This window comes from Trichomycterus rosablanca, chromosome 12 (genome assembly GCF_030014385.1).
Source record: "Trichomycterus rosablanca isolate fTriRos1 chromosome 12, fTriRos1.hap1, whole genome shotgun sequence".
Lineage (NCBI taxonomy): Eukaryota > Metazoa > Chordata > Actinopteri > Siluriformes > Trichomycteridae > Trichomycterus > Trichomycterus rosablanca.
The window spans coordinates 37,983,948-37,996,733 of record NC_085999.1 but is presented as its reverse complement, the minus strand read 5'-3'; the positions used below and the strand labels follow the sequence as shown (position 1 = coordinate 37,996,733).

Sequence of the window (12,786 nt, the reverse complement as noted above, 5' to 3'; positions counted from 1 at the left end):
GTTTCAGAGTACTGCATTATAATTTCCTGCCATAGTACTCCACCAAAATGTAAATAATTAAAGTTTTTCTCTGTAAAATAAAACAAAAAGTGTATTATATGTGTGATTTTGGATACGTTCTTTAAAATTCACAGCATTTTAATGGTCTACCTATTGAACACAGAGGGACGCTGTGTTTAATCTGTGAACTGGAGTAAATATTGGTTTGTACCGTATACAAGGTTGGGGTTGGCTGTCTTCAGCTCATTTATGATGTCCACCACCATCTCCAGAAACGAAACATCCCGAGAATAACCTAATCAGAAGGAGACAGGGTTCAAGTGATGAGAACAATAGTACAATGAGAATTGTATTTCCATTTGGTGTTTCCACTGACGATTGTATGGCAAATGTCATTGTTATTGTCGTGTTCCTTTATGATAAAATAGGCGTCTGATTCAAACCTATTGTTACTAGCCACATTTATACAAATCTTAAGTCGTAAAGAGCGTTTACTATACAGAATATGGGCAAAAGTATGTAGACACGGAACATGAGCTTGTTGGACCGACTTTAAAACCGAAGTATTTAAAATGGACTTGGTCTCCATCTAGTGGTCATAAATGCTTCCACTCTTCTGTGTAAGCTTTGCACAAATGTTTAGGTGTGTCTGTGAAATAAAAGAGCTTTTGTGTGGTTAGACACTGTTGGATAAAAAGGCTTGGCTTGCAGATGGCATTCCAATTAATCCCAACTGTGTTTAATGGGGTTAAAGTCAGGACTTCTTGCAAGCCTCTGAAGTTCCTTCACACCACACCTAAAACTCAAGAATTAACAGCGATGTCCAAATACTGGCTATATAGTGCATGTGAAAATAGGATAGGGGGCTGAATACTTTGTCAGGGACTATACAGTACATGACTAACCAGATAAGATGTAAGAACACTCATCAGCTTCTGTTGTTAGACCTTATCGCACAATAAACAATGAGCTATAATTACCTCTTAGCAAAAAGTGAAATATATATGTTAAACAAAAACTACACATAGCACGTTCTAATTTACTTGCTTAAATAATATTTAAGCAAAAACAAAACTATTAAAACAGTTCACTATGTCACGTTAAGAATAATATGCACTGCTTACTTCAACAACAGTTTTCAAAGACCTAATCAGAGCTACCAAATTTAAATCCAAAACCAAAGTAAATTGTTGGGCATAAAATGTTTATTTACTGATGTCAGTATAATTTATCATACTATCCTAATTTAAACATGCATGTTAAACAACTTTGTAGAGCTAATACAGTTCAACTTGGGACTCCAACACATTTGATTCTGTCCATGTGAACCAATCTGAAGATGAGGATTTAATAAATAATAAACCATACATGTCAGGAAAATGTAAGACTGCTTACAAGTGAACAGTGTGTTTATTCCTTTACCTGTAAGAACGTAGTCATAATGGTTGACTTTGTTAAGTTTAATCCCCTCATAAAGAATGTGCAGCTCATCAGCCGTCAGAACTTGGCCTTTCCAGTGTTCATAACCTGCCAAAGAAAAACGAAGACAGATGCTTAGTAAGCATCAGGCTATAATATTGCATTAAAGTACTGTGCATTTATTTGGATGCAAGATATTTAACTGGATGCCAGTAAAGCCACTCACATGTGGTCAAACTGGGTGACAAGATTACAAAATGATTACCATGATTACATGACCTAAATATACATAAATTTCTAGCTAAGCATCCCATTACAAACCCGTAATAAAATAAACATCTAAATGTCACATTATACAACAAAACTAAAGATGCCTGAGATCGTTTATTTATTTATTAAGTTGGCAGATAATTATCATGTCAGTCTATCATTAAAACCACCTCCTTGTTTCTACACTCACTGTCCATTTTATCAGCTCCACTTACCATATAGAAGCACTTTGTAGTTCTACAATTACTGACTGTAGTCCATCTGTGTCTCTGCATGCTTTGTTAGCCCCCTTTCATGCTGTTCTTTAATGGTCAGGACCACCACAGGACCACCACAGAGCAGGAATTATTTAGGTGGTGGATCGTTCTCAGCACTGCAGTGACACTGACATGGTGGTGGTGTGTTAGTGTGTGTTGTGCTGGTATGAGTGGATCAGACACAGCAGCGCTGCTGGAGTTTTTAAATACCGTGTCCACTCACTGTCCACACTATTAGACACTCCTACCTAGTTGCTCCACCTTGTAGATGTAAAGTCAGAGACGATCGCTTATCTATTGCTGCTGTTGGAGTCGGTCATCTTCTAGACCTTCATCAGTGGTCACAGGACGCTGCTGGCTGGATATTTTTGGTTGGTGGACTATTCTCAGTGTTTAAAAACTCCAGCAGCGCTGCTGTGTCTGATTCACTCATACCAGCACAACACACACTAACACACCACCACCATGTCAGGGTCACTGCAGTGCTGACAATGATCGACCACCTAAATAATATCTGTGGGGGTCCTGACCAATTGAAGAACAGCATGAAAGGGGGCTAACAAAGCATGCAGAGATACAGATGGACTACAGTCAGTAATTGTAGAACGTAGGTGTATATGGTAAGTGGAGCTGATAAAATGGACAGTGAGTGTATAAACAAGGAGGTGGTTTTAATGTCATTTATAAACAATTTTAAAGATATTTGGGACTGTTTTCATTTTGTCAAGCCAAATGAGATTTTTTATTTAGCTTTACAAAATGTTCCGCTGTGCCTCTTTACTTCTCCTCTTTATTCCTCTTTACTACAGTTTACTACACGTCACCTCGTCTAACAGAAAGTTAAGAACCTCTGATCACTGTGTTACACCGAGAAATCTCCAGGCTTTCCAAAGTTCCCTTCAGTTCCACCCTCCAAACATTTCCAAAACACAGATTAAAAACAGTAGGTGGTTGGTTTCAGGCTTCTTGGTGAAAGTTTACACCACACATCACCCACCCAGACTGGAAGGTATTATGTCATAAAGTAAACTTTAATAATTCAACAGCAAAATGAAGAAAAAAAAGAGAAAGAAAGAGAAAAAGGTTTAGCTCTTGGCAAAGAATTAAGTGCATATGTAATACAAAACCTACACATAGCTCTCATTCACCTGCACGTCTTTGAACCGTAGGAGGAAACCGGAGCACCCGGAGGAAACCCAAACAGACACGGGGAGAACATGCAAACTCCGCACAGAAAGCACCCAGACCACTCCACCTGGGAATAGAACTCAGGACCTTCTTGCTGTGAAGCAACATTGCTACCCACCGAGCTACCATGCCACCCAACTTGTTTTAATAAATCACATAAACCAACCACATAGTGTGAATAAACATAGTGTGGGCAGTTGTAGTCTAGTGGTTAAGGTACTGGACTAGTAATAGAAAGGTCACTGGTTCAAGTCCCACCACTGCAAGGTTTCCACTGTTGGGCCCTTGAGCAAGGCCCTTGACCCACATTTACTTAGACTCGATAGAGAATGAGAGCTATAACACATGTTTAATCCTGTGATTCCCTGAAACAACAGGGCTGCCATCCATTCTGAAATTATCAACATTATTTACTGCCTTAAGATTCGTCCGACAGTGTAAAACATGTCAGGTAGAGCAACCGAAAGAGTAGCCACTGATGCAGCGCTGCTTTCACATCATCATCACATGAAAATCTTCTTCCTCTTAAAGCTTCTTTGAGCATCCAAAAAGGTGGAAATCAGATGGAGCTAAATCCGGACTATAAGCGTCTCTCAGACACGACTGATTACTTCTCCTCCTATTATACCCTCACCGCTTATAACCACAATATAAAAGTGCTGGGGATCTTCAAAAAGTTCAGCACAGAACATATATATATATATATATATATATATATATACACACATATATACACACACATATATATATAGACGCACAGTCATGCCAGGTAAGAATGCCAAAGGGATTCCGCATTGGTGCTGCAATTGCGACCTCTGCTGGCTGGTCAATGTCGCCTACACAGAAACTGAGAATTATGGAGATCAGTGCGTGACTCTCTGTACGCCATACAGATCCCTGTGTAACCCTACTTGTGCAGGTGAAAACGTGCAGCCGGCAACTGCACACAGGTTGAAGGAAGGTAGCTTAGTAGGGGGAGCTTAGTGGTTAAGATATTGGACTAGTTATCATAAGGTTGCTAGTTCAAGCCTCACCACCACTGTTGGGCCCCTGAGTGAGGTCCTTAACCCTCAACTGAGGGTGCTCGTAACCCATGATAGCATTAAAGGGTCACAGAAATAAAGCTTCAAAAGATTTAAAATATACAGGAATGCGGAGAGAACACACAGCCAGCTTTAAAGCAGAAAAATATCCCAAGATCCACTGGCACACGGCCCAGGATACAAAAAGAAAAGGTGAGAGAGGGTGAAAATGAACAAAAGGCTGCAGAGGAGGTGTGAGGGTAAAGGAGGACATGCTGTAGTTAATATGAGAAGCACAGAAAAGGGGACAAACAGGCCCCTGTTGTGCTGTAGGGGCCCGCAGAGATTTGGCAGAGGATTCGATTCCACAGCAGAGCTCAGAGAACCAAGTGCACCGAGTTTGTTTATATTCGGGTCACTAATGCATAATGGGTTTTATCATTTTAAAATGATGATTTATCATTTATTTTTTATGCATAAAGCATTTTTGTATATTTGTTTAACAGCTTTTAAACTTATATTACATATTGTAAACAAAATAATCAGTTTAATCACTAAGAAAACATTTGCAGTGTTTAGCAGAAGCTTATATTCAAAGCAACTTACACTTGTTACTGAGCACACTGCAAGTGAATACGGATTAAGGGCCTAGCTCAGGGACTTTAACGTGGGAACTTGGCAGTGGTGGGGCTTGAACTAACAAACTTTGTATCACAAGTCCTGTACCTTAACAGCCAACTTCAGTACATCTACAGTGCATCATAAATGACTTCAAAAGATCATTTTTAATATTTTATAGACATTGCCATAGCTAAAACAGATTTAAACCCAGTATTTATAACACTTAACAAACAACCACAATTGTAGACAGTGTTGACTTGCTGACAATGCTCTACAAAGCCTCCTGATCTATGTATTTTGTAAGCTTTTTCATAATGATTAACATTAGTGTTTGATGTTTAACAAAAGTGTTGTGATGTAGGTGTTACAAAGCAGCACGGTTCCTTGGGTGAAACGGTTCAAACTCTCACAAAAGCATGCAGAAGGTGAACTAGCTGTAAAGAATTTCATTTTGCATCAAACCTTTAAATGTTTAATACGTAAAATTATGACATTTTATTCAGACATTTCATTCTAAATTATGCTTTTTATAAGTTTAACCATCATATACGGTCAGATAGTTGCACCACCTGACATTTTTGGAAATAAACGTGTTTCCATAAAATTAAATAAACCTTGTTTATTAGTTTTTATAACGCTCACATTTTGTAATATTCACTGCTTGTCTTGTTTTATACATACACCGATCAGCCATAACATTAAAACCACCTCCTTGTGTCTACACTCACTGTCCATTTTATCAGCTCCACCTTCCATATAGAAGCGCTTGAGTAGATCAGACACAGCAGCGCTGCTGGAGTTTTTAAAGACCCCACTGTCACTGCTGGACTGAGAATAGTCCACCAACCAAAAATATCTAGCCAACAGCGCCCCCTGGGCGGCGTCCTGTGACCACTGATGAAGGTCTAGAAGATGACCGACTCAAACAGCAGCAATAGATGAGCGATCGTCTCTGACTTTACATCTACAAGGTGGAGCAACTAGGTAGGAGCGTCTAATAGAGTGGACAGTGAGTGGACACGGTATTTAAAAACTCCAGCAGCGCTGCTGTGTCTGATCCACTCATACCAGCACAACACACACTAACACACCACCACCATGTCAGTGTCACTGCAGTGCTGAGAATGATCCACCACCTAAATAATTCCTGCTCTGTGGGGGTCCTGACCGTTGAAGAACAGCATAAAAGGGGGCTAACAAAGCATGCAGAGAAACAGATGGACTACAGTCAGTAATTGTAGAACTACAAAGTGCTTCTATATGGTAAGTGGAGCTGATAAAATGGACAGTGAGTGTAGAAACCAGGAGGTGGTTTTAATGTTATGGCTGATCAGTGTATATTTTGAGTCTTATATTATTGAGGAATTTGAGGTATAAGAAAATGGAATGTTGGTCCGTATTTAATTGCTGTAAAGATAAAAAATATAATAGAAAATGCACATCATGACAATGATCCATGTACACAATAACATCAAACTGCATCACAGATTGGCCAAAATTAAAACAATAAATATGAGGATTGGCATTTATGAATTTTATACATTTATTAATGTTAATAGCATATGTATTATCTGTGTATTATCAATTATCCTCACTGTTTAAATGATCACATAAAACAGTCAGATATCAACTGAGCACTATTAATAATCAGATTATTATTATGCATATAAAAGCATTCAGCCTTAAACGTGTCCTGTAATATCAGGTAAATCTAAAGTAATATAACACTGGGTTAATATTCAGCTCGTCTATAGTAATCTTTCAGCGTAAATGAACATGCACCAGAGTGAACTTTGTCTTCATTTAAACTTTGTCAGCTCCCTTTCCCAAATACTAATCTCACTCAGGTTAAATAGTGACTTACTAACCTACATTAGGTCAGTGTAATAGTATTACTAAAGTCCAAATAAAGACTGCATTGTTTTTCTAGTAAATACACAGCCACTCAATCAGTCCCTGAACAGCTCCATACATAAACTATAGCTGTCACTCAAACTCAGATCTAGAAGGCCATGGAGCTACAAAGATATTTGTTTTCGTATTAAGTATATTTACTTAATAGACTATTAAGAAGAGCTGAAGTGCAAACATGCAGACACAAGCACTGGGACGAGACGTTTTACAGACGTTGTTCCCAGTTAATTAAAAACAAAACTGAAATAGGTGAAAACTGTGATGACTCAGAAATACACAAACCTAGGGAATACTGTAAGTGGTATTATAAATACCATGATATAAACATGGTATTAAAAGTTTTCATTCAGGCCTGGGTAAATGATGCTATACTGCAATACTTGTTAAGCAAAGCTAAAAGCACAATATTTAGATTTGCTGTGGTTCTGGTGATTAATCAGCAACAAAACAGTGGGGGCACATTATTTAAAATTAATGATCTTGTGCATTTATTAGACATTCACATAGAACTAATGTAACAAGTAGGGACGTCCTGGTCCAGGGTTGATACTGGTCTAAAATTTCACACCTAAACCTTTGCATAAATCCTTGCTGCAGGGATATTGCTATCAGATAAACCAAATCCCAAAGATTCAATGCTGATATCACAACAGGAAAATGTTCAATCAGGGATTTGACAGTAGTTAAAAGACGTAATAAAAATAAAAACAACAGTAGAATGTATATTGATGTTGTTATATTGAAACATCACTACGCTCATATAGCCTACATTTGAAAAATGCATTAGATGGGTTCCCCCTGGTTCCTCTAGTATCCACTCACTGATTGTTTATTCCGAATCGGTCAGTCAAGCTTGTCACGTCTACAGCCAGTCCAGAATGCAGCTGAGAGGCTCCTGACCGGTACCAAGAAAAGGGAGAGCATTACCCCCATACTTGCGTCATTGCATTGGTTACAGGTAAAATATAGGATAGAATTTAAAGTTCTATTATTTGTTTTTAAGGCTTTATACGGCTTGGCTCCGAGCTATATTGCTGACCTTCTTTGTGTTCACTCCACTCCACGAGCTCTACGATCTTCTAACCAGCTGCTCTTAGCTATTCCATGTTCTCAAATGAGGTTCAAGGGTGACGGGGCCTTTTCTGTAGCTGCCCCAAGACTCTGTCTTCCACTTTTCAAAAAGGAGTCCCACACAATAGATGCCTTTAAGTCAAATTTAAAAACTCATTTGTTTTCTTTGGCATTTGAGTCCTCTTACTGAATAAGTTTTTAATATGTGTTGGGTTGTCATAGCCATCTATGTTTAAGTGGTTTTATTTGACTTATATGTTGGTGCATATGTATGTTAATTATTTATTAAATGTTGCGTAGATGAGTGGTATTTATACTTGATTTTAATGTACAGCACTTTGGTTGACACACGCTGTCTTTTAAATGTTCTATAGAAATAAAGGTGACTTGACTAATTTAATTCATCCAACTATCTTCCAGGCTGCCTAAAATCTAGTTCCTCTTCAATTGTGGAGTTCTTCTGTGCCTCTGTTGCCTTATGCTTGCTCATCAGGGTTTTTTTGGATCTTGATTATGTAAAGTTAAAAGTGCTATACATATACATTTGACCTGAGCTCCCAAAAAATGCCAGTAGGTGTATTAGTCACTATTACTTGTTCCTAGATGTGAGAGAGTAAGTGTGTGTGTGTGGGTTAGTGCTGCCCTGTCATGCGATGGATTGGAACCCTGTCCAGAGTTTCAGGGTGGCGCCTGACCAGGGTCGCGGTAAATAAATGATTTACCTGTGTGATTGGAGAACTGTACTGAGTTTATCGAATCCACTTCAAATCCCAGGACCTGCCAATCAAAATAACACACGTGTCAGAGCCTCAACATTCATTCATTCACTCCCATCAAGTGCCAACCCAGTTTTAATACAGATTGAACTCATTTTGCCTTCTACAGTAGATCAGCATCAGACAAGAACATCCAGATCCTCGTTTAAACATGACTTTTATCTTACCTGCAGAGGAAAGGTGGCTGATTTGTTTCCTACATATCCTCTAACCACATGACTCTGTATTGACAGCACTCGACAGTCCATGCTGAAGTCAGTTCACACTGTTAGTAGTAAAAATACTCCTGCAGATTTGCACCTATTCAAACTAAATCAACTAAATTCGGACTCACTTCTGTTGCTCAAACACATGAGCAGGATTCACTCTGATTTAACCGGTACTGCAACACGTCTGTAAATGTTTACTGGATTTGTTACTACGCTCGCGTCTTCAGCCAATCACGACACGGGGCGGGACACCATTCAGCCAATCAGATTCCGTTTCTTTAAAAGAGAGGCTGTACGTACTGTCGTTAAGCGACACAATTGAGCAAAAAGTAAATTTTATTTATCTTATTATATTCATAAGTCTGTGTACATTCACTTGAAAGTTGCATACAGAATAACTGAACACATATATTTGAAATGTACTTGTATACGGTTTACAGTTTAATGTATGCAAAATGTAAATGTAAATGTAATGTACTGGATGTTCAGAAATAACCGATTGGCATTCGACTCATTTCGAGTGAGTCAAATAAAAGAGTCGACTCCGCCGACTCCAAAATGGCTCTCTAGGTTTTGATTACAGCCAAAAGAAGTAATTTTACCGATCACTGTGTCTATTATTCACTTAATATTTATATCATGTTTATAACAACAAAAACACACTGTTATCCAAAATACATTCAACCTTCATTACTTTCCAAATACATACTTCTTTCATTTCCTTCGGGATCAATAAAGTATCCATCCATCTATTTGTCTATCTAATCTGTATGTCTGTCTCATCTGACTATCTAGCTACCCAGCTAACAGGGAACGTTCCCACAACTTTCACTAACGTTATGTAAAAGTTATCCTAATGTTATGAGCAAACGTTCTCACAATAACATTAACAGAATGTTCTATAAACGTTACGTGACCTTGATAAATATTCTGTTCAATGTGTAACGTTATATGAACGTTCTTTTAACGTTTTTGTTTAAACAAAAATTTAAATGAATATGTGTGTGTATATATATATATAAAGTATATATATATCATATATGATATATATGGGTATGTGGTCATAAGATGCACCACTGTAAGACTGAATTCATTGCTTCCTACTGAACAGTTTTGCTTGATATAATATTTGCTTTAATAATATATTTTAGATAAATCATTATTTCTCCAAAATGTCCTCATTGGATTTCATAAAAACTGCATTAAAAAACTGCGGTCATCAAAACCCATCCAAACAGGACAAATAATACATGACATATCATTCAGTTAAATGACTTTATAGCCTTTTATTATGTCTATTCTGCACAAAGCTCTCTTCTTTACACAGCACGTCAGTCTCCATCTGCGGACAGACACCTCGTTCTGCACATGCGCACTTGACTTGAGACCGTTATTTTAACCAACCGTCTCTGCCTCCACACAGAACTTTAGGCGAAATACAAATGTCGTGTTTTCAGTTCTTTATTTCTTTATTCATAACTTCATTAGCATTTAAAGTATTCGGCATATTATTAACCTATTATTAACCTATTATTAATATACAAGGCATATTATTAACAAGTTGTATTTTATCAAGTGTAACCCACATTACATACTACAACTCTTATACTGACACTTTTACCCTTTATTACATAATAAAAACAGATTTTTATTCATAACTTCAATAGCATTTAAAGTATTCAGCATACCAATAACTTCAATAGCTTTTAAAGTATTCAGCATATTAATAACCTCAATAGCTTTTAAAATATTCATGAAATTGCTCAAAAACAAGTTGTATTTTATCAAGTGTAACCTACATTACATACTACAACTCTTACACTGACACTTTTACCTGGTGGACCAAAAAGTTTTTTCACTAAATTAGTTTGTTTTTCCACCGTGTCAAATAATTTAGGTCTTTCACCATCTACTGTACATAATAGTGTTAAAAGATTCAAGGTATCTTGCAAGATTTCAGTCTGTGAAGGGCAAGACCAGAAAACCACCAAAAAAGTGACCTTCTAGCCCTCAGAGGGCACTGCATGAGAAATCGTCATGCTACTGACACATAGGTTGAGTATTTCAAAAAAACGTTGTCACTTAACACAGTCCATCACTATACCTAGAAATCCAAGCTAAAACTCAAAAAGACTTTGCCACCGAGATCTCTAGGCCCAAGCTCATTTTAGATGTGCAGATGAGCTGTGGTCAGTTTCGTCTATGTTTCAGCACATTTTGGTTAAATACATGAGTAGGACCAGCCAGACTGTTATCAGCAAAAGGTGCAAACGGCAACATCTGAAATGGTATGGGGAAATTTCCGAAACATGTGATTTTGATCATTACACAAACCTTCCTGTCTTGTTTCCCTGGTATGTTATACTGATATCAAATTAGGAACTTGCATATACTCACAAAAATGAATAAAGATAAAAATAAAATAAATACAGATTTCTGTTGTTATTTGCATTCATCTAGTGTCCAAACTTTTTCTGAATTGGGTTTTCTTTAACCAGTTAACATTGCTTACACCTTGTTTGCTGTAAAATAACACCTTTACTTACACAAATTACAGACCCACAATTTTAATGCACACAATTTTCTTCTTGTGTAAAATGGTCCACCAGGTACAACAGCCTTAAGAGAAAGTTGTAACCCATGAAATAAACTGGCATAATACCTAATGATCCATCATCTGGGTGGGGAAAAAAACCCAGTTTAAACCCAGAGTGTAACCAAAAGCTCAAGCCTAGTACCCAAACACACATATACGTTTAGCAGCACAGAAAAGACTGTTCCAGTGTAACAATAACCCCTCCTGCCTCTACCCTGACTCCTATCATTTTTTTTACATCAGATTTCAGACATGGTGTGCCTTTACAGGGACAAACGTTTATAAAAACAAAACAGATGTTTTTCACTGTACTTTTAGACATGCACTGTACTCTTGTGCCACGGATCATTAATAACAATGTCTTTTATATATTATACTGAATATACAGTGCTGCGATATGACCTTTCTGATTACAGGCACAGCAAGTGAAGCCCCTCAGCTGCAAGATTATAAGAAATTAACCCAACTGCAGGATACCGTTGATAAAGAGGCAAAAAACAAAAGCAAAAACAATAACTACAATAATAAGTGGCCAAACCAAAACAATTAAAACAAAAGAGAACCTAACCAAAATCCTTAGCCCAAAGATAAGATAGAATAGGGAATCGAGCATGTAAGTCGGAGTAGGGGACACCACACTCCACGCACTAACCCAGGAAGAACGTGGTCATGCACTTATCCCACAAGAGCATAATCAGCACAGCTTACCAACAATACCAGCTACTCAATCCACTCGCCAGTGGCAACCCAAGCGCCCAAGGAAGAACAAAGGCACAGAACCTTGATAAAACCGCTTTTGCCATTTACATTTTTCAATACAGAATACAGTGAAACTAGTAGTGTTATATCAGATTTATATTTTATATATACTGTATATATCACTAAATGGAATAGAAAAGAACACTTTTATTTGTCATATTTAAATATACACGTGTACAGTACAATTAAATTCTTTGTTTGGAAGCTCAGTTAAAGCTTGTTTGGAAGTAGGGGTCAGAGCGCAGGGTCAGACACCCCAGGAGCTGAGAGTTAAGGGGCGTTGCTCAAGGGCCCAACAATTCGGGATTCAGAATCGGAATCAGTTTTATTCACCAAGTATGTTCACACACAAAGTGACTTACAGTACTGTGACAGTATACTGTGTAAGCAGTTGAGAGTTAAGGGCCTTGATCAAGGGCCCAACAGTGACAACCGGGCAGTCATTTTGATTACTAGTCCAGTACCACTAGGCTAGAACTGCCCAACAGAAATAAACAAAGGTTATAGTGCCTCAGATTCAGATATCACACCATGGTTTGTTTGTGCTAACAGCCACTGGTATAGAGATACAGAAGTAAAGATAATACTGACAATGTGTATGAACCAACCAGCCAGAGTTTTATACACAGACGTAAATCGTCTATCTGTGCTGCATGTGTCCTAAATGTACCCAAGAGCAGAGCA

At 37.8% G+C, this 12,786-nt stretch overlaps 1 protein-coding gene across 1 annotated transcript in view; it reads right to left on the bottom strand.

Moving 5' to 3' along the window:
• Positions 1-8,903, bottom strand: part of pdxka (pyridoxal (pyridoxine, vitamin B6) kinase a) — a 28,272-nt gene extending 19,369 nt beyond the window's left edge. Inside the window, exons 1-4 of the mRNA XM_063006318.1 lie at positions 8,706-8,903; positions 8,485-8,539; positions 1,423-1,527; positions 212-295 (exon numbers count right to left, since the gene is read on the bottom strand). Coding sequence (XP_062862388.1) covers positions 212-295; positions 1,423-1,527; positions 8,485-8,539; positions 8,706-8,786 — 325 coding nt within the window. The 5' untranslated portion in view covers positions 8,787-8,903. The remainder of the gene's footprint in view (positions 1-211; positions 296-1,422; positions 1,528-8,484; positions 8,540-8,705) is intronic.
• Between the last annotated feature and the right edge of the window lie 3,883 nt (positions 8,904-12,786).